Here is a 22,532-nt window from a genome sequence, read left to right as displayed (position 1 = left end):
CAATAATTGTAACCAGGGTTGCCAAATTTAAGTTTTCATTATTTTTGAAAAATATTTTATATTTTGTCGTTATATTTTATTTCATTGAACGTGCTTTTTGCGTTAAAAATTTAAAATAAAAATGAAATTAAATAAGTTTTCTGGAAATTTCTATGACACCAAAGTTGGACGCTATGGTTTGAGAAACTACGAAGGCAACAAAAATAACAGAGTTACTATCTTTATTTAATATATCTAATTTTTAAAACATAGGACTCAAAAATGAAAAAAAAACTAACTATCCTAAATTTTGATAGGGTTTTAATTTTTTGGCGAAAATTTTTAGTTGACTTTTATTTTTCAATCTCTACCATTTATATAAAATAAATACTAAGAAATAAAAGTTGTACACTCTGTACATATTAAAAGACGACATTTGTTATTTTGGAATAAGGATTAATTGCTCTTATGGATCTTGTAGAAAATAGCTTGCAAAACAAGGATAATAACATCCTGTAGTAGAAAAACAATTTCACGTAGGGATTATAGATTAGATCTACCAGAGTAAGACAACTAGTCTACACACTAGTCGCCGGAAGGAAAAAGCAGTTTTTTGAAACAGGCTCTCTGAGATTATTACAGATTCTGATATATACATATATAGACTTATGAAAAATGCAATGAACGAAATCAAAAGCGTTCCTTCTTGGGAGAAAATCCGGGAAAAAGATTTTAGCTATTTTTAACCTAAAATGCACTCTGACAAGCCTGCAAAAAATATACATACATTTTAAACATGGCATTGCTCAGCACCTAGAAGTGGTAGAAAAATGCTACGCATATCATTGGAAAGCTTTTAACCTCTAGTTTTCATATTGGTATATAACGTTTTTGTACCATTATTAGTTTTTGAGCTATTCTCTGAAGTATACACAAGTTTTAAAAATGCTGCTTTTTCTTGAATTTTAAGTTTAATACCTACTTGCTACACAAACCTTTATAATATTATATTGATTAGCACCTAGGAGTTATATAATTATTTTATATAAGTATATAAAGTAAGAAATAATCTTTGAAATGTGTTTAGTTTGTAGTAAGAACCAAGGAGGGAAGGGGGGGAGGTGTTTATACACTTATGTATAGGCAATGCATTCAGTATAAAATTTTGCCCTGGATGTTTTTGGGTTGGATGATATAGTTATTAGCCTGATTCTTTTTGTAAGATCTAATCTACTTGTAAAACTTTGAAAATTTGATTTTGTCACTTTTCTTCTAGGTGCTTTTGGGGTTAAACACTCCCCAAAACACTAAAGTATAAGGTCTGAGCTTATTTTTAGAGATATCAAGCTAATTTTTTGTAATTTTTTTTACATAATTAAGCTAAGTAGTCACTAAAGATTTTATTTCGTCACTTTTCTTCTTGGGACTAGAGGGTTATAACACCCCCAAAAACACTAAAATTTAAGACTTAAACATATTAACACTAAGATTTTAAGTTATGTGCCTATTTTTAAAGATATCAAGATGATTTTTTTTAAATTTAAAATCTATTCTCATAATTGAGAGACATAGCCACTAAAGATTTTGCTGTTTTTTTTTGCTGTTTGGACTTGTTATAGTTATCAAATGATTCTTTTTTTTAAATTTTCTTACAAGATTGGGTCTACCTGTAAAACTTAAAAATTTTATTTTTGGTGCTTTCCTTCTAGGGTCTTGCGGGGTAAAAAAGCCCCTAAAACACTAAAATTATGAGATTATTTTTAAAGATATCAAGCTAATTTTTCTAATGTAAACATTTTTCACATAATTGAACTAAGTAACTATTACGGATTTTGTTTTGGCACTTTCCTTCTAGAGTTTAGTGGGGTAAAACACCCCCCAAATACAAATATTATGAGTTCTGAGCTTTTTTTCAAAGACATCATGTTGAACTTTAATCAACCCAATATTTTTAAGAATAAGCCCAAAACTTAAAGTTTTAGTAGTTTTGGGGGCAGTTTTACCCCACTACTCCTACAAGGCAAGTGCCAAACCTAGGGTTTACTGGTAGATTTAATCATATAAGTGATTTTACAAAAATAATCAGGTTTTTAACTATAACAACAAGCCCATACACCCAGATAAAAATTTATACTGAATTTAATTGCCTGTAAGTGTATAAACTCCCACCCCCCTTGGATCTTATAACTTTACAATTAGATGTGTTGGGAATAGTCCCTTGTGTAACATTGCCCCATAAGGGGCAATTCGTTGTATTTTTAAAATGGCTTTTTATAGGTAATTTTAGGTTAGGTTTGGTTATATTGGGTTAGGTGATTGCCCCACAGAGTTAGGTAATTGGCCCTGCAGGGTTAGAGCCCCCCCCCCCCAGGGGCAAAAAAATAGGAGAAAAGCTACTGTGAAAAATAGGAAGAATTTCCCCATAAGGTGCGATGTTACGAAAGGGACTATACCCTATGTGTTTCACCCCACTAGCCCCTAGAAAGAAATAGTTAAAATAAGCTCAAACTTTAAATTTTTGTGTTTGGGGGGTGTTATACCCCACTAGCCCCAAGAAGACAAGTGCCAAAAAAAATCTTTAATTGCTACTTAGCTCAATTATGTGAAAAAAGTATACATTAAAAAATAGGAGAAAAGCTACTGTGAAAAATAGGAAGAATTTCCCCATAAGGTGCGATGTTACGAAAGGGACTATACCCTATGTGTTTCACCCCACTAGCCCCTAGAAAGAAATAGTTAAAATAAGCTCAAACTTTAAATTTTAGTGTTTTGGGGGTTGTCATACCCCACTAGCCCTAAGAAGAAAAGTGCCATAATAAAATCTTTAGTGCCTACTTAGCTCAACTATGCAAAAAAAAGTTTACATTAAAAAAATTAGCTTGATATCTCTAAAAATAAGCTGAGACCTTAGATTTTAGTGTTTTGTGGGGCTGTTTTACCCTATTAACCCCTAGAAGGAAAGTGCCTAAATTAAATTTTCAAAGTTTTACTAGTAGATTAGATCTTACAAAAAGAACCAGGTTAATAACTATAACATCCAACCCAAAACCATCCAGGGCAAAATCTTATAATGAATTCCATTGCCTATATTGCCCCCTCCCTCCTTGGTTCTTGCTACAAACTATACACATTTCAAAGATTATTTCTAATTAAGCTAAAATTAAATGTATCCAAAATATACAATTATACCTATATTAAATAAGGGGGGGGGGGGGTTAATGCAACCATCTTGTAATCAGGTAGCAAGTGGCACTTAGAATTCGAATTTCCATCTAAACTTTTACATGAGTAATCCTTGGTAGGTCTATTTTCCCTAAATCGAACAAAAAGTTGGAAAAGTAATGGCTGGCGGCTCAGCCGTTTAGATGTTTTTTGCCTGTTTTCAGGGTAAATTCATAATCAATTATTATAACATATTTTTGGTTAAATTCATGTTAAATAATAGCAATAACCAGTTTTGAAACTTCTAGTACCAACAGCTACCGTCTAGAACCGTTTTGGAGTGGCAACGAGAATAAGGTGGAGATAGGTTTTGTGAATAATTTGTACTATAGATATCCAAAAAATAGCAAAACTGCTGAGCTGCCAGCCGTTAGCCGTTACTTTTCCAACTTTTTGTTTGATTTAGGGAAAATAGACCTACCAAGGATTACTCATGCAAAATTTCAGATGGAAATTCGAATTCTAAGTGCCATTTGCTCACTGATTACGAATGGTTGCATTAAAAAAACCTCCCTTATGTAACTCCTAGGTGCTAATCAATATAATATTATAAAGGTTTGTGTAGCAAGTAGGTATTAAACTTAAAATTCAAGAAAAAGCAGCATTTTTAAAACTTGTGTATACTTCAGAGAATAGCTCAAAAACTAATAATGGTACAAAAACGTTATATACCAATATGAAAACTAGAGGTTATAAGCTTTCCAATGATATGCGTAGCATTTTTCTACCACTTCTAGGTGCTGAGCAATGCCATGTTTAAAATGTATGTATATTTTTTGCAGGCTTGTCAGAGTGCATTTTAGGTTAAAAAAAGCTAAAATCTTTTTCCCGGATTTTCTCCCAAGAAGGAACGCTTTTGATTTCGTTCATTGCATTTTTCATAAGTCTATATATGTATATATCATAATCTGTAATAATCTCAGAGAGCCTGTTTCAAAAAACTGCTTTTTCCTTCCGGCGACTAGTGCTACAATAACCAAAGTCCATACTAACAAAGCCCACAAGAGAAAGTCCACGAGGAAAATCATAATTCCATAGAATTAGAGAGTTTTCGCTAGGAAATTCCTATAACTCCTAAAAGAGAAGAAATTTAGAAACCATTTGGAAAAATCTTCTTATGAATGGTGGTCAAAAATATTATGTTTCTGGCATTTCAATAAGTAAATAAAATTCCCCATAATTCCAATGCACACCCACATCGTTGGATTTGACATTGATTTCTTGCCAATGTTCGTTAATTTTCTGTGTCACAATTTTCACAATAGCCTTAAAAACAGACTGACAAACATTGAGAATTATAGAGAAGCTTTTTTACAAAAATAAAAAAATATATAGAAAGTGTAAATATATTTATTATTACTAAAAATAAAGTCATTAATTTTTACTATATATTCATGATATTAATGGAATTCCATCCATATATACAGGAATGCACTCACTAACTGCACCCAAGCCCCTGCAGAGAGCCTAACCTTGTGGTAGCCTAACCACTACGTGGGGCTAATCCAAAAAAAATATGCTAAACTTTAAAGAACTCAACTTAACATAAATACCTATCTAGTGGTTATTATGGATACAATCCCATATTTGTTCAATTCAAAGTTTGCCATTTCTAAAATATAGCTGTATAAGTTCCATCCTATAGTGTTGACAGGGAAACTTAATAAAATTAATGCTCAACAATAATCTCACAGATTTGATAAATTTTTTAGTGAACAAACGATGTCACAAATAATTGATATTTGTGGGATTATTTTTGTTATAATTGTAATGAATGAGTCTTACCCCACAACACTTAATTTTTAAATTATACACAAATATAAATAAAGAGGGCTTTCTTTTACAATTAACATTACAAAATTTATTATAAAAAATCAGAAGTTAATTTATTTATGTAATTTTTATTTTTTTTCTATTAATTATTTACATTTAGGTATTACTTTACTTCACAATATGAAAATATTTTATATTTATTTCTCGTATTCATTCGAATCCGGTGGATAGGAACCGGTTCTCATCCATACGAAAAAACTATGTCTAGCATCGCATTATATCCAGTTTTCTATGAATATAGAAATGTACAATCATAAGATTAAAACTAGTTTTTTTAGCTGGTGCCTTCGGCACCACGGGGCTAAAAAAACTAGTTTTAATCTTATAATTGTACATTCTATATCCGCAGAAAACCGTTTATAATACGATACGAGAAATAACTATTATCTAATTTTGAAGAAAATAAGATAAATTTTTTTGAAATTTTTTATACAAACATGTCTGGTAAATCATATTTTTTTTGGTGCAAAGCTTCTCTACAAATTGTTGTGGGTGTTTGGCCGGTAACTTTCATCAAAGACTGTTATTTGTTACTAATGACCATTATTTGTGGGGTTGAAGGAAAAATGGAAAATTACAGGGGCTCCCAGAGAAAAGTAAAAGGATTAAAAAATGTTGTTGATGTTCCTTATTTTTTTTCAAAAATATTATACATTCAAATAAGAAATATTGCAAAGAATTTAAACTAGTTAACAATTCGATGTAACATGATAAATCATTTTTCATTTCATAGATAATTTTAAATAGAATATATTTAGTTTAGGTATAAACATACCTAGCCTAGAAAGTCAAAACTATCTTTATAGATAACTTTTATATTATTCTACTATAACTCTTTCGTTGTTATCTATATCACAAAATTAGGTATAATTTATTATTTTACACATTATCATTTTACTTCCTATTATAAATTCAATCCAAATTGTCCATGTCAGAAAATCACAAATCACTTTTATTCTTATTGTCATGCGCCGGACAGAGCAGTATTTGTACCAGTAAGTAATGAGTATTTTGCCTATAGATGTTTGTAGCAACTCTATAATCCAATGTGTCCGTGTAATGGATGTTGTCTGTGACAGATACTATAAAATTAAGCCATTAAATCAATATTAAATTTTTTTTATCTCAATCTAACAAATTTTTCTTTCCTAATATTTAGGATATATTTTTAGCCTAAAGTCAAAGCTCTCTGACATGACTGAAAAAATTTAACTGCGCTTTTTTTCAGGTAAACTTTGTATAGGTACCAAGTATGTAGTTTGAAGCAATTTTCATATCGCAGCGTTTCATAACACACACTCCCTTGAGGCTAAAGCGAAGCAACTAGTTCTAATGGCCAAAGAGTTAAAATGGCTGTGTGTCTGTTGTAGAACCCTAATATAGGTCCTGGACAGGTTTTTATTTATTCTTAGAAAGAATAAATCACCCATTACAAAAGAATCAGCCCAACGACGTCCAAGGGTGAGGGGGGGGGGGGTTAATTAGTGATTACCTTCCCCCCCAATAAAAAAGCTTGGACGTCCATGCATCAGCCCCTATCAAATGATCCGTGATTTATACAGACAGCATAAGTATGTGCAACATTAGTGGCTGCAGTTGCTCTTTATTAAAAAAGTGCGAATCTTAAACCGTATCAGCTTTAATTATTAAAAAAAAAACTATTAGATTTAATAGCTCCAGTTCCTGAGACTGTCCTCCACCCTGGCCTTGTTACACAGAACATTAAACTTGAGACTTGATAACAAGCGTTTGCTCCGCTCCTCTTTCTCTTCCTTGTTGCCTAATCTAAAAAAAAAATGTTCCAAATGTTATCTAGTAAAGAATAAATTGACTTGAACACCTATAAGTTATATAAGGATGTACTACATAGTATAGGATATTTTAGTATTATAGTATAGCCCTCTATCTTTTATACACATAAAATGAGATAGAAAAACCTTAGGGGGAGGGGGGCCTTTAAGGGTTAATTTTAAATACAAAAAAACTTACGATGTTCAACTGGATATTTGATTTTTGACAGGAAAATATGAAGAAACTTCATTTTTTCTTTATAAGAAAAATTTTGTCAAACTGCCAATTTTCTCACCTAGTACATTCTGCCTCTTGATCCTTTGTTAGTTTTTCAGAACATTTTTCCAGTCTTGTTAAAAATTCTTTCATTACCCAATCCTCTACAGGGTTAAATCTTTCTCTGTCCTAAAACAAATATGAATAAAAATATAAACAGTTAATCAACACTACCCCCCCCCCCCTCCCTTACTTTTTGGGCAATGAAGACAGGATTTTTAATATGAAAGTTTATCGATATTATGAGGTTATGAGTAAATTCGTTCCTCCATGAATCGGGGGGAGAGAGGGGGGGGGGGTATAGTTATATTAGTCAGCTTGGAAAAACATTTTTTTAGGGTATGCGAGAATCTTTCACAATATCCACGTATTTTAGTTCCATAAACAGAAGGATGATAACTTCAATAAATCCGATTTATTTTGTTGTTTTTAAACACATATTTTTAAAATACAAAGGAAGACCTTGTTCAAGCTGCAATAGGCTTAACAACCAGGCAGATAGCCAAGGACTCCAAGGAGAGAGGGACGGTAATTACCCTCCAAAAATTTTTAGAGGATCCTATAAGCTCCAAAACCTCTGAGTGATAAAACAAAATTTAAAATCTTTTCACAATAAACTAAATTATTGCAATTTTCAGAAAAGCTAAGAACAATGTTTTAAAAATGAAAATATTACCTCTAAACTATTTCTTCTGTCTAGCTTCTCTGCAATTCTGAAATAACAAAAAAATATAGAATTATCAATTTAATCCTTTTATTGCTAATCTTCTTTCAAAATAAAAGTCTCAAAAATATCAAATATTATTTCTTTACTTTTTTAAAACTTCATTGTCTTAGGTTAAAGGGAATAGTAGCTTTTGCAATATTGGGTAAAATGTGAGTAAGATTTCAGTCAAATGAGCATGTCAGGTCAAACTGTTTTTAAATATGCGATTAATTTTACTATGCGTTTGGTCAACATTAAAAACAGTTAGACTTAATAAGCGCATTTGACTGAAGGCTTGATCACAATTTTACGCTTTGTGTTGTGACCATTTTCTAGTCTCTAAATCTCATTTATTTTTTCTAATACAAAATTATTTAAGGTATAGGTTCAGGCCAGGTTTTAATTTTTGGCGGTTTGACACACGCCCCTTTGAAGAGATATAAAATAAACCCTAGCAAAAAAAATGCTACAAACTAAAATGAATGTTGTAAGGCATTTTTGGAGGCTAGGGGCGAAGCATTTAGTTAGTTATAATGGTAATGTGGCAGAAAGTAATGCAGTTAGCAACACCTATATTTTTTGCACATTTTTGTTGCAAAATCACGTTTTTGTACACGAGTGCAATAATAATATTTCAACTAAAAGCTAAAGGAACAAATTATTTCCATTTCACTTTTATTATTTTTTGTTTTGACATGGAAAGTGTCATAGAACCCGACGAAAAATTAAATTGCCTCCAATTTTAACGCCCAAAAACTTGGCCTTTAATGTAGCATTAATTTCATTGGGTAAAATAAAAAAATACATAGGCTAATCTAGAAGTTAGACTTTACTAATCTATGTAAGGCCAAGGAAACCTAGTTATTTTTTATAGGATTTGGCCAATTGTTTATAAGATTTAGACTGTTTTTGTATAATGAATAGCAGGAAAAATTATAAGCTTGTTATATCAAGAATCGAAGGCTTTTCTTAATGGTAAAATCTGCATCTAAAACATTAGGATTAACTGCAGCTAAATCACTAAAATCACCGCATTTTATCCCTTTCCCTGATTTTTTGGTGTTTTTTAATCACGTCCCCAAAAAAATGGAATTCCTCTAATATAAAAAAAAATTTTCAAATATTTTATTCATAATATTTTTCTATATTACTTAACCCTTAACGGTGGGGGGGGGGGCGTTGAACGTCCCCCCATTCGGTTTTTTCTATCTCATTTTCTGTGTGTGAAAGATGAAGAGCCCAAACTGCGTGACTTTTTAAGTTTGGGTATGAAACATAACTGAGAGTTGGAATTTTTTGAATATCTCCATCCTAGCGGGCACAGGATGCCAGCAAACCTGGCAGGGTCATCCCATAGAATAATCTTCTTTGGGTCATCCAGGTAAAAAGCAAAAATTTTTTTTTTGGCTTAAACAAAGCATTTTATCTTGCCAAAATACTAAATTATTCTCTAGTAGTACATCCTCATATGAAATACAGGTGTTCAAGTAATTTTCAGGTTCCAGGTATTATCCTGCAGGTCCTGATCCTCCAGGTCTCCAGAAATCTTTAAAAGGCTCCTGTGGCCTCATTTTTGACTTAGAGACTTCAAATTTTAAACTTAAGCTTTTCTTACATGTCTACATAACGTATTAAAATTTCATGAAGATCCACCACTGTTTTCCCGCCGACTGCGGCGGCTGGCAGCTGCCAAGTACAGCTGCGGCCGCTGAAATTTATATTTTGACATTTCAAATATAAAATTTACATTAAGATAAACATTTTCTGCAAAAAAAATTGTTCTTTTAGCTTCAAAAATAAGAAAATTACAGCCGTTTGAAATTTTTAAGTAAAAAAGGACCTAAAAACAAAGGTTGTTAAATAAAATGGTGAAGGTAGCGAAAATTGCCTTTGACTTTGTTAAGGTCGGAAATTCAACATAACACAGGGGACTTGTACAAAAAAATTTAGCCCTCTAGCTCTAATAGGAACTGAGATAATATGGGGGGGGGGGGGGGGGGAACTTCAACGCTGATTAAGGTGCGGGAAGGGGCTCGACTGTTAAGGGTTAATAATAAAGGCCTTCTTTTCAGTTTTAGAATAAAAAAATCCTTAAGTGTTATGGGAATATGATAATTAATGATAGTAATTTTAACAAAAGGTATTTTTGTGAAAATGATTGAACACCGATATTTTGCCATACTAACATTTTCCTACTTAATTTCCTCTATATTTGTTAAGAATTGCGGTTGAAAATTCTGCTGCACAAATAATTAACACAAAATTTTAATTGTATTTAGTATTGCAGCAACTCCGTAAGTCAATTTGTCTGTCCGTTCATCCATCCGCATGTCCGTTCTTAACGCAATATGGTAAATATAGGACATATTTTCGTAAAGAATCTCATCCAGTCTACAAATTACTTGGCCGTCTCTTTTTAGGTCCACGGACGTCCAAGCTTTTTCATTTTTTTTTTTGGGGTGGGGTTGTTTATCTTTATATCATTAGGCAAGGACGTCCACGCTTTTTTTATTTGGGGATGTGGGTGCCCCCAAATTATTTGGGAGAGGTAATCAACCCTTTACCCCCTTCCTCTTGGAAATCCTTGTATAGGTCATTCTATAAAAGAAATTAAATTTCCATGGAGAAATGTCATTTACTCGGCTGTTATGAGAAGACAGCTGTGTTCTATCTGTAAATATTTCCATTAACCATGATTATCTACTCTATAACTTACGTGACTCATCATGATTTTAGTGAGAGAGAAAATCATTAAGAGTGTATGTATGACAAACAGACAAACCATAAAAACGCAAGGCATGTAGAGAAGCTTTTCTATTTCACTTACCTTATTAGATCTTCTAGTTTGATATTTGTAGTGAGTGGTGTAAATCTTATTGGTCGGAACCGCCGAACAGTCTAAATTTAAAACAAGGATGACAACATCCATAAGTAGCGAAGCTCAAAAATTATGAATGGATATCGAGAAAAAATTACCATAAAGCAGTGTCATACAATAAACATTAATCTTGATTAAATAGGGAAATCAAGAAACCGTAAAAATCACGCAACCTTAAAAATCACAAAAATAAAAAAATCTAGGAATCGATCTAGCACCACAATTTATAGACAAATCTTAATGAAACTTGATAAAATTATGTAGAATATGAGCATATTCAATCCCTGATAATTTCAGCCGCCAATCCTGAATAGGAATCGAAAAAACCATAGAAAACCTAAAAATCTAGGAATCGATCTAGCACCCCAATTAATAAATAAATCGCAATAAAGCTTAAGGAACTTATGTAGAATGTAAATCTAAGCAATACCTGAAAATTTCAGCCCATTATCTTAGAAAGGAGTTGAGAAAATCAAGAAAACATGAAAATCTAGGAATCGATCTAGCACCCCAAATAACAGACAGGTGGACAAAACAATGTATAGATTAGATGGGAATTTGTTAGGGGAATCTTCACTAAAAATTTCAGCTGTCTATCTTTTATAGGAACCGAGAAAGTCACGTTTCCCCCACTTTGTCTCAGACGGACGGACATTTCGAATTATAGAGTAGCTTCGCTACTAAAACAGTTTTTAAATAAATGAAAATTCTTTAGTCTTAAAATAAAGAGCGTTTGTCTCCCCCATTAAGATTTTGCTTATAGCAGGACTGATAAGGTTCTTCTTTTCAGAAAACTCTATTAAAACAATATCATCCAAACAAACCAATACCAAAAGGTTATAGGAGAGGGCCAATTAACATTAAATTTTTTATTCTACAATGTAATGTCTTCAGAGCTTTCCTTTAAATCCATCTATTAACATAAGCGTTGGGTCGAAGCCGCTAGTATTTATAAAAATGACGAAAAAATCAATTTTGTATTACTCATATATTTGTGAATTCGTGGAAAAAATACATGGAATAAATTGAAATTATTTTCCAATAAAAATGTATTTGTATTAAAATGTCCATGGGGGAAAATATAATCTTTTTTTCTGAAATGTCTAATTTGGGTTGTAAATAGAAGTATCCCCTTAAGGAAAAGATTTAGGGTTCCTTTAGGAAAATACATTTATTAGTAAAAAAAGAGAGCATGAAACGACACCAGGACCAGCAAAATAGATTCTGTGAATAATCTAGAATCCCATCATCTCCTCCTCCCCCCTAGTGCCTGTTGAGTTCTGGCAATGAAATGACAAGAACAATGCTTAATTGAAAAATAAAACCCAACAACTATTTTGGAGATCATTTGCCTCACACAAAAAAACTTTTACTATATTATATTATGGGAAAAATAATAATACCAAAGTAAAAAAAAATATTTGAATAACTGTAATCCTAGTGTAAGGGTAGATTATTGAACAAACTAAACTGCAAATGCACAGCGTAGTTTATTTTACATTTTATTTTATTCACCTCTGGTTAAACTAGAATAAACTGCTCCGGTGGTGAGTTCAAGTCATCAAAGTACAAATATTTTTAAAGGTATTGCATAACAATGAAATTTTTCTCAAACTTAATGAATTATACATATAAAATTACTATCTTATGGCTGCTTCCCTAGCCTAAGCACAAAATGAGATGACACATGGTAATCTTATAGAATAGCAGTAATAATCAAAATCTCACCATCCCTGTTGTCAACTATGTCTATAGCCTTGTAGGACTCTATTGAAATTATGGGGTTAGGTGCGGTACCAGGGATCTAACAGGATATGACATTGGCCGATAAATTGATGAACATCCCCAATAATGACATACAAAATTATCCCTTCTGTAGATTAAAATTAGTGTTTGAAACGTTTGAACACTCAACTTTATTAACCAACAGTTCAAAATTTACTAAAGTCCCCAAAGTTATTAAGCCAACGAATAAGAAAATGTAAAATAAACAGTTCAGTCCCCTGTTTCTCTCACTGGGATGGTACACTGGTTATAATTAAATACTCACCTCAACCGACTCTTTAAATATTTGGAAAGATTCCGAGAGGTAGGACGCGGCAGAAAAAGTGAAATTTTCTATGTAGTAAATGGTAGAAACAGCATACTTTAATCTAAAAAAATAAAATGTTCTAAATATGCGAGAGAAAAAAATGTTTCTTGCAGCTAGCTATTGGCGTAGAATTTTAATACAACTGCAAATATTGATATTCGTACTAATGCAGCTTCAGCTTGTAAAAATTTGAAATAATAAAAAGAAAAATTATTTCCATACAAGCAGCGGATCTATATAAATAAGACTATATGATATATTTTTTTCAAACAACCATATTACATGTTCTTTACATTTATCTTTCAATTAATAAAAAAAATATTATCATGTTACATAGCAATTGCTTGCATCTATCTAAGAATAAAGTTTCCTTGTAAAAGAGTAGTATAACTGGTAACAAGGAAATAAATAACCAAAGATATATTATGTTATACCTTGCTCTAACAAGTACCATAGCAACTAGTCTCTTAATTTCTGCATGGTTGGGATATCTAACATGCCGGCCATGCTGAGTATCAATGCTGCACAAAGCTTCCCTGAAAATAACATTTAGATTGAAACAATATTTTTTTATATGTCACACTAGTTGCTTCGCCCCTTTACTCTATGAGAAGGCGCGGGAGGTCAGAAAAATAGTCTAAAACAACACCAATCCAACCAATTTAGACGAGTATTTTTTGTGATCTTTAGATTCAGACAAAAAAATCTTACTCTTTATAATAGAACTAGCGCCTGCGGCCCTAGAATCCTAGGGTAAGATGATGGAGATGAAGAAAATAGCCTAAAACCCCTAGAAGGCATTAATAAAGCTTTCTTGAAAAGTATAACCAATTAGAACCAGAAAATGCTGAGTTCTTATATATTAGGATTTCACTGTTACATAAGTTCATTTTTATCTTTCCATATGGAAAATTTAAATGATTAAAATTTTAGAGGCATAAACATAAACATAGACCTTAATTGTAGAATATCTTTATAAACTTAAAAAAATTATTTCACTTACCTAACATGGGCATTTGTCATCGAAACAGTATCATGAATATTTGTCATCCTAAAATATTATTAGAAATTATTAAATTTATTAGTATTGTTTAGGTATTTAACTTTCATAATATTATTTTTTGTAATAATATCTACTTGTCTATCTAATAGTGTGGAACATTTTTCCATGGAGCTAAGCCCAAAAAGATCGGCATGTAACAGAATTCAGATTATAAGAGCTACCTGTCTAGTGGTGTAGAGCATTGTTCCATGGAGCTAAGCTCAACAAGAGCGGCAGGTAACGGAATATTTAACTCATCTCTGACTCGAAGCTCACGCAAGCTAACCTTGTGTCTAAACAGTAAATGAAATATTAAAATAGTCCTACTGAAATAAAACTTTTTAAAAGTAATCTATGTATAAACTTGGATCTGAATATGTCTGTCTATATTTCTTATCTGTTGACTGGGGCAATATCAGTTGTTTCATAAAAAAATGACAATTAATTCTTTTATTGCATAATTTTACATCTAAAAATTCTTACGGTGCATGGTAATGAGTTTCACCTTTTGAATGGACATGACATTCTTCCTATTGTAATTATTGATTTAAAAAATCAGATGAAAAAGGTACAATTTCACTGTATATGGTTTGGGCTCAAACCCGAACCTTCCAGAGACGGTAAGCTTCCACACTGATATTAGCGCAAATGCCGCGTGGTTTTTTTCATAAGAATTCTACCTGTACATGAACATTTGTTTGCTAAAGACCTCTTTATCCTGGGGTTGGTGCATTTCTTTGACCAGCGGCCACAGCAGGTCATGCAGAAATTGTAGAACTACATTCTCTATTGATATCTTCAGTGTCTCATGATATCTAATAAAAAGATTAATAACATTCATTAGTCTCAAAACACAGAAATAAGAAAACTATAAATCACACACATAGTTTAGAGATTATACAATATACATACATATTAAAGGAATGCTGTCTATTTTATATTAACTAAAAAAGACAATGATATCAGAAAACTTGACAATACTAAAACAAATCAAGAAACACAATATCAAGAACAGTAAAATACCACACAGCATAAAGATATGTGGAAAATTAGATACCCTTGGGGGGGGGGGGAAGGAATGAGTAGTCTCCCCCCCCCCTCCCAACAAAGTGCTGCTTGTCCTATTTATAATTAGCTGTACTTCTAAAATTCTACCTTGGACTCTTGCAGTCTCTATTCGGTGTTTTGGGGAAGGATATCAGGGAATCTTGACAAAATCTGTGAACCTAAATATTCAAAATATGTATTATTTTTATCCATAATGTTCTCTTTTGTCATCATTTTTATCAACTTATTTTAGTAAATTTTAGAATCACTTATTAACTTTTTAAAAGAAAAACACTTAGAATAAACCTTTTTTCCTATGTCTATTTTCTTGACCTCCAAAGAACCGAGACTAATATGAATTTTAATCTATCTTTAAAGATTTTAAGAAATCCTTTCTAAAATTACAATCTGCCATCAAACGTTTTGTTAAAGTCTAGCTGTAGATAAATAGAATTTTATTGTAAATCACATTTCTATATAATTACTGCTTAGTATACATACAGTCATATATTCCTTTCAGAATCACTGCTGGCTCCAAATCAGAGTGTAACATTATTATCATATGATGTCTTCAAAACAAACAAATTAATATGAAATGCTCTAAAGTTACATACCTTAACACCTATTAAATTGAGTTCATCTTTATCCACATTTTCTTTTCGTCTCAATTTTCTGATGCTGTTTCTCAATGGTACTATCGTTCGTCTGAAAATAAAGACATTTTAAAAATGAACCATCATTGATTTAATAATGATAAATAGACGATTTTTGCTTGTATGACCTAATGGATAGCAAATTACACATTTTTGGGTTGTTTTGTCAAATTTATATCTTATTTGGAGAGTTCTGTAATGATAAGGTATAAAGTTAGAGAAGGTTATAGTGCATCCATTAAAGAAATTTGATTTTTATATTTTGAATGCAAGCAGAAATTTTAGATGATATACACATTAGTATCTATAAAATACATTTTTACTTAAAGATACAAAAGCTTTATTTACTTTGGAACTAGATCATATTCTTTAGCTTTGTTATTGCATAGACAAGAAATAAACAATATTCTATAATGACGAAATTTAGCCAGACTGCTTTATTGATTAACAACTAAATAATCATACAATTTACAAGGGAAATAATCAAGTAAATATTAATCTTTAACATTTTATTTTAATCCTTTTGATTATATTATATAAATTTATTGTTATGTTTTCATTTTACATCTATGAATGAGTAAGAACTTGTTTTAATAGCTACCCTTAAAAAATGCCGTTTATGTCATATCTATAAATATATTAAATAAAAATTTTTTCACCTTAGATGATTTATAAACTGTTCACAGTGTGCTTGAACTAGAATAAAGCTCTCACTCTCAGAGTAGCTACTTATCTAAATATATAAATAATTCACAGTGTGTTTGAACTAGAATAAAGCTTTCACTCTCAGAATAGCTGTCTATCTAAATATATAAATATTATTCACAGTGTGTTTGAACTAGAATAAAGCTTTCACTCTCAGAATAGCTGCTTATCTAAATATATAAATATTATTCACAGTTTGCTTGAACTAGAATAAAGCTCTTACTCTTAGAGTAGCTACTTATCTAAATACTAGCGGCTACGCCCCTAGAGGCCTCTAGTGGCACTTGAGGAGGAGAGAGTCGAATTTGATAATTCAATTTCTTATTTTAGATTTTAAAAGAAAAAGTTTAAAAAAATTTACGATTGATTTTTATTTTTCGTTGAACTTTCTTTCTAAAATTGGTAAATTTTTTAAAAATCTAATTTCTTTAGGGAGGGTGGTGGTACCCTCCCCCAAAATAGTTATAAACCTTCCCGGGACATATGAGAATCTACCCTGTTAAGGAGAACCCAATCGGTTTAGCGGTTAGCGAGATCCTTCGGTACACACAGACAGACACACAGACAGACAGACACACAGACATCCTGTTACTTTAGTATAAGGATATAAATGATTCAGAGTTTGCTTGAACTAGAATAAAGCTTTCACTCTCAGAATAGCTGCTTATCTAAATATATAAACATTATTCACAGTTTGCTTGAACTAGAATAAAGCTCTTACTCTCAGGGTATCTACTTTTCTAAATTTTCAAATATCATTCACAGTGTGCTTGAACTAGAATAAAGCTCTCCCTCTCAGAATAGCTGCTTATCTAAATATATAAATATTATTCACAGTGTGCTTGAACTAGAATAAAGCTCTCCCTCTCAGAATAGCTGCTTATCTAAATAATTAAATATTATTCACAGTGTGCTTGAACTAGAATAAAGCTCTTTATGAGATTTACTTTTATGCATGTTGTGATCCTTGTTTAAGTTTACCTTTGGTATGAGAGAGTAAAGCTCCTCTGCATCTGCTTCTATACCAGAATCTTCTGAAGTTTGTCGGGGTGGTGTCAATAACAATGTATCTATAAAGAATATAATACACATATTATGCTATTTTACTTAAATAAATAGATATCTTAAATTGCCAAAAAGAAAAAATACTTTTGTTTAGAAGATTTGGGTAACTTTTTAAAATTGTTCAAAATTGCCTTATCAAATTTTTGATAGCTTGTTGTTACGGTTACATAAACCACAATTGTATCTTGTACTAACTAGATTTCTTCAAGTATTGTAAATATACATTTATAATTATATAAATTAACATAATAATATAATATATAATAAACAAATAATTATAAGTACAAAACAAAGACATTTTGAAAATCAATTATTAATTTAACTTTATAAGAAGTATTTTATCTGTCAGTTATGTAAATATATATTCTACAATCTTATATTAGAATAGTTAATAGCTTAATGACTTTTCGTCATTTATTTGTGTTATCAATCATCTTTTTGAACTATTCTTTTCTGCTTACCATCATCCAAATCAATGCTGAGAGAATTAGACTTGATAAAGATACTGGGACTGGGCTTCTGCTTAGATTTGCCCAGGTAACCTGGCTCCAGAGAGGAACAATACTTGACTGGGTGACCGTCAAGCGAGGAACAGTGGGTTAATTGTGTGTATACTGATCCTAGCTCACTGCGCCCCTCCTCACTCAATACTAAAACAAAAAAAATAGATAATTGTGGAGAGAAGAGAATATATTAATCCACTACCTTCCCTAAATATACTCTCTGCCACAAGAGGTTAGTAAAAATTCAAAAAAGATCGTTTTAAAAATATTTGATTAGATAGGCAATTTTAAATGGTCATAAGTTTGAGATAAATCATTACATAATTTTATTTCAGATGAATAAAATCACAATTTTTATGTTAGAATGACAATCTAAACATAGCTGTAGTGGATGAGTATGTATTATTAGCAATTGCCTCTGTGATGAGCCCCCAATTTAGTTTCATAGAAAATATGCATATAGATAAACATAAAAACAACTCACACTTAGCCTAGAATAGCTTTGCTCCTAAAATATATGGCTGGCTAACCTGAGTCAAAATGCTGGGAAATGAGATGCTCCCTGGAGGCATGGTTGTGGCAGTCAGGATCCAGCAGGCCAAAATCCAGGCTTTTCTGTCGCTCCAACTTCCTGCGTTGTGGCTCAAAAATGGGCGTCTCCTTCTTGGAATTACCTGAAATTCATTATATTAGAATTCATATATAGATACATAGTATATACATAATAAAATTATATAAACTTGCGGATGCACCTCTAGCCTCTAGAGGCTTTATATTTGAAGAGGCAGAGTTGGGGTAGAAAATAGCTGAAAACCATCCTAAGAGGTAAGTCTGAAAATATTATATCCTGAAATTATCACAGGATTTATATAATGCTACCCTTGAAAGGAGAAATCACAAACTTCAGACTAAAAATCTTAAAATTCTTTTAAAGCAGAGCATTAGAGTAACTAACTAGAAATTTCATATCTACTTAAGCGACAAACTCTAATAATTTATCCACAGAACGGATGGCATTACGGACCGTTATTCCGACAGATGTACAAACAGACTATTTAATTGTCTTTATGTAAAATATAATCATTATTTAGACAATTTGTACTGTTTCGAGTAACTTAGGGTTTATCAAAAATTATATTTATGTATGGAAGAAAACTAAAAGGATTGTACTTTATCACAAATAAAGGTTTTGATCAAAAAATAAAAAAAATGGTTTAAAAAGGTTATGTATGTATACATTCATGCAATGTATTATTGTTCGAGTCCAAAATACACACTTTCAAATCCTTTAATTTCGCACCCTTTGTCTGGAAGCTGTAACTGTTCATGAGAATTCCTCCTGTTTATGAGTCAAATAATGCTTTTTAATTTTCTTTAGTTTGACGCGATATGGTATATGACAAAAGAGAGATTCGAACCCAATACTTCCAGGATATATAAACATCCTTTTCTTCAACTTCAGATAATTATAATAACTTTCCCCCTGACTTTGTTTGTTGTTACAGCTCTTATTATTGTTATTTTTCTTACTTTTTTGCAACCCTAGCTCTGCTTTCAAAGTTGTGATTGTGCTTTGTACGCTAAACTTGCATTTTTCAAAGGTGTGTATCTAAAACCGTCATAAAGTACATCCAAAAAAGTACGACATATATTAGTAGATGAATTTTAATATCAAAATATATAAGATTTACAAATCCATTTACAAAGCATTGTATCTTTTAAGTTACGCAAAGATCCCCTTTAAACAATAAATTGTGTTTTTTTGCTACGATGTAAAACTTTAATATTGTGATACCTGCGGAATCATATTATTTGTAATTTGTGTATTTTCCGAATTTTAAAAAAATAACTTGGATAGCAACTAAGCCATAGATTAATATTTTTGTCTAAACATCCAATGTTTTTAAAAGAACTACAAATAAGAGAACTTTTAGATATTTTTTACAGATTTAAAACAAAAAATTTCTTTAAAGTTAACGAGTTATCTAATGAAAAATCACAAGTACAATGAAGAATGTTTTATTCTTTCTTTAATTACTTTTAATTTTAAACAAACAAAAAAGAGTATCTTCTCTTGTCATTGCTACGCTACTTATTGTTATAATTTGTTGCATGATTTCACATCAAAGATAAAAGCAAAATAATTCCTTTTTATAACTACTTCCCTTCATACATTAATTTTTTTTTCTGCATTTTAGCAAAAGGCCTCTAGAAGCATATGAGTGATGGAGCAATTTCTCTTAGGAATGTGGTGTTACCCTTCCAAAAATAGTTATAAACCTTCACTGTACCCATGAGGAGCTTCTCTGTAAAGGAAATTAAACCATATCGGTTCAGCGGTTAGTGAGATCCTTCAACACACACAGACAGACATACTATTTTTGAATAAAGATAAAATCTAAAAAAAATATGTAATTTGCATTGTCGGCATAAGTTATAGTAAATTTTTAGATAAAAAAATGTAAAATTACCTGATTTATGAAAAACATTTCCCATCTTTGCAGGTATTATAGAACCAGACAAATAGATAACTCTCAACTGGGTAAACCTAATAAAAACAAAATTTTTAGAATTAAGGATAATCTATAATACAAAGTAGCTTGATGTCTGTCCGTCTGTCCGTCTGTCTGTCCGTTCGTCCCTTAAGATCTCGGTAACCACTGAACCGATCGGATTCTACTCTTCAGGGAATATACCTACTGGTGGTTTTAGACTATTTTCTTGGGGGGGGGGGGTGGGACACCCCCCCCCCTAGATATACCACACTTTTCTTGGGATCATAAGAGATAACGACACAAGACTTTCACTTAGTGAAAATTCAGAATTGTGGGCCGCCTAGACTTTATATTTGGTGACCCTGGGGTGACGGGGTCAGTGCCCCCCACACCCACGAAGTGGGCATACAAAGATTTTTTTAAACATTTTTTTGTAAAATCTCAGTAACTGTTGATCAAATTGGGCTCAACCCTTCTGGGAATATACCTACTGGTCCTCAGGTGGTTTTAAGCTATATTCTTGGGGGGTGCGACACCCCAACCCCCCCAAAAATAAAAAAATCCAAAATTTTTAAATTTTTTAAAATTTTTGTAAACAAAAACCAGTAATTGGGGTGGGGGAACCCCACTGCAACATGGGGCGAAGCCCCCACGAATACCCCCCCCCCAAAAAAAAAATTAAATATTTTTTTTTAATTCTAATTTTTGTGTATGCGAACAACCTAGGTTTAATTTTTACGAATTGAAATTTTTGTGTATACAGCAAACAACCTGGGTTTAATTTGTAGTACAAATTAAAATTTTTGTGCATAAAACGCACAACCTGGGTTTAATTTTACCACAGAGTAATTAAACAAAGAATAATTTTTTTTGAATATTTCTATTTAGGAGGGTTGACTTCCCATTACTTCATAGGGCGAAGCCCCTCGAGGCTAGGGGCGAAGCCGCTAGTATATAATATTTGAGTGGGAAGGGAGGAGACAGCAAATAGGATACATTTATCGAATTTTGATTGGTTGACTTTTTAAGTTGAGTATCTATATGTTTCAACCAATAATTGTAATCTACAGAAGGGGTAATTTTGTGTGTCATCATTGGGGATGTATATCAATTTATCGACCATTGTCTTAACCTTTTAAATCACTGAAAGATTTACGTATATAGGACTTTTACATGTATGATTTTAATGGTGAAATATAATTCAATTGGCTGTTTTTAAAAGTTTTCGATTCTAATTCGCTTCTTATGAATGATGTCATTCTTGTTCTGAAAGACAAAAATCCAATACCTGTCTGTTGTTAAAAATTCAGTTTTCAGAATATCCACAAAGTACAGACCACGTTTATATGAAGGGTTATAGTGAGGACACTCAAGTAGATACACTCTGTCCTACAAAGTACAAGCTATGTTTATACAAAGGATTATAGTAAGGACACTCAAGTAGATACACTCTGTCCTACAAAGTACAGGACATGTTTATATGAAGGATGATAGTGAGGACACTCAAGTAGATACACTCTGTCCTACAAAGTACAAGCTATGTTTATATGAAGGGTTATAGTGAGGACACGTAAGTAGATACACTCTGTCCTACAAAGTACAAGCTATTTTTATATGAAGGATAATAGTAAGGACACTCAAGTAGATACACTCTGTCCTACAAAGTATAGGCCATGTTTATATGAAGGGTTATAGTGAGGACACTCAAGTAGATACACTCTGTCCTACAAAAGTACAGACCACGTTTATATGAAGGGTTATAGTGAGGACACTTAAGTAGATACACTCTGTCCTACAAAGTACAAGCCATGTTTATATGAAGGGTTATAGTGAGGACACTTAAGTAGATACACTCTGTCCTACAAAGTACAAGCCATGTTTATATGAAGGGTTCTAACCCAGTAGAAGGCTTTTACCCTTCGGGACCCATCATACAATGTGCTCTCGTTAGTAGATTTTTCTTTATCTAACCTAACATAAAATAACATTAACATTGGGTGTTTTTAAAAAAGTTACCATCAACAAACCTTATCTTTTAATCCCTGATTTACAAAAGTTTTCTTACTTAATATTAGTAATTTATAAGCACTCCTTACTTTTTTTATGATTCATCTTTCAAGCCAAAAAAGTTTTTTTATTTTGTGAGGCAATCATATAATTGTTAGCGTTACGTGGCCACGAAAAACGATTTTTGTTTGATTATTATATCATTTGAAACTAAGGATATCTAGAATCAATAGGTAGA

General features: G+C 31.7%; 1 protein-coding gene across 1 annotated transcript in view; it reads right to left on the bottom strand.

The window, feature by feature from the left end:
* Window positions 1–5,933: 5,933 nt before the first annotated feature.
* Window positions 5,934–22,532, bottom strand: part of LOC145323350 (uncharacterized) — a 30,377-nt gene continuing 13,778 nt past the window's right edge. Inside the window, exons 5-22 of the mRNA XM_080165777.1 lie at window positions 21,576–21,676; window positions 20,264–20,340; window positions 18,323–18,466; window positions 17,751–17,939; window positions 17,206–17,294; window positions 16,179–16,252; window positions 15,481–15,571; window positions 14,975–15,045; window positions 14,500–14,634; window positions 14,002–14,112; window positions 13,781–13,828; window positions 13,212–13,313; window positions 12,736–12,838; window positions 10,635–10,705; window positions 7,778–7,814; window positions 7,121–7,230; window positions 6,720–6,819; window positions 5,934–6,118 (exon numbers count right to left, since the gene is read on the bottom strand). Of these exons, the coding sequence (XP_080021903.1) occupies window positions 6,071–6,118; window positions 6,720–6,819; window positions 7,121–7,230; window positions 7,778–7,814; window positions 10,635–10,705; window positions 12,736–12,838; window positions 13,212–13,313; window positions 13,781–13,828; window positions 14,002–14,112; window positions 14,500–14,634; window positions 14,975–15,045; window positions 15,481–15,571; window positions 16,179–16,252; window positions 17,206–17,294; window positions 17,751–17,939; window positions 18,323–18,466; window positions 20,264–20,340; window positions 21,576–21,676 (1,701 nt within the window). The 3' untranslated portion in view covers window positions 5,934–6,070. The remainder of the gene's footprint in view (window positions 6,119–6,719; window positions 6,820–7,120; window positions 7,231–7,777; window positions 7,815–10,634; window positions 10,706–12,735; window positions 12,839–13,211; window positions 13,314–13,780; window positions 13,829–14,001; window positions 14,113–14,499; window positions 14,635–14,974; window positions 15,046–15,480; window positions 15,572–16,178; window positions 16,253–17,205; window positions 17,295–17,750; window positions 17,940–18,322; window positions 18,467–20,263; window positions 20,341–21,575; window positions 21,677–22,532) is intronic.

Source organism: Acartia tonsa, chromosome 6 (genome assembly GCF_053477335.1).
Source record: "Acartia tonsa isolate MP-2025a chromosome 6, ASM5347733v1, whole genome shotgun sequence".
In the NCBI taxonomy this organism is placed as follows: domain Eukaryota; kingdom Metazoa; phylum Arthropoda; class Copepoda; order Calanoida; family Acartiidae; genus Acartia; species Acartia tonsa.
The sequence above is the reverse complement of the archived record's forward strand: the minus strand, read 5'-3'. Positions and strand labels throughout refer to the sequence as shown.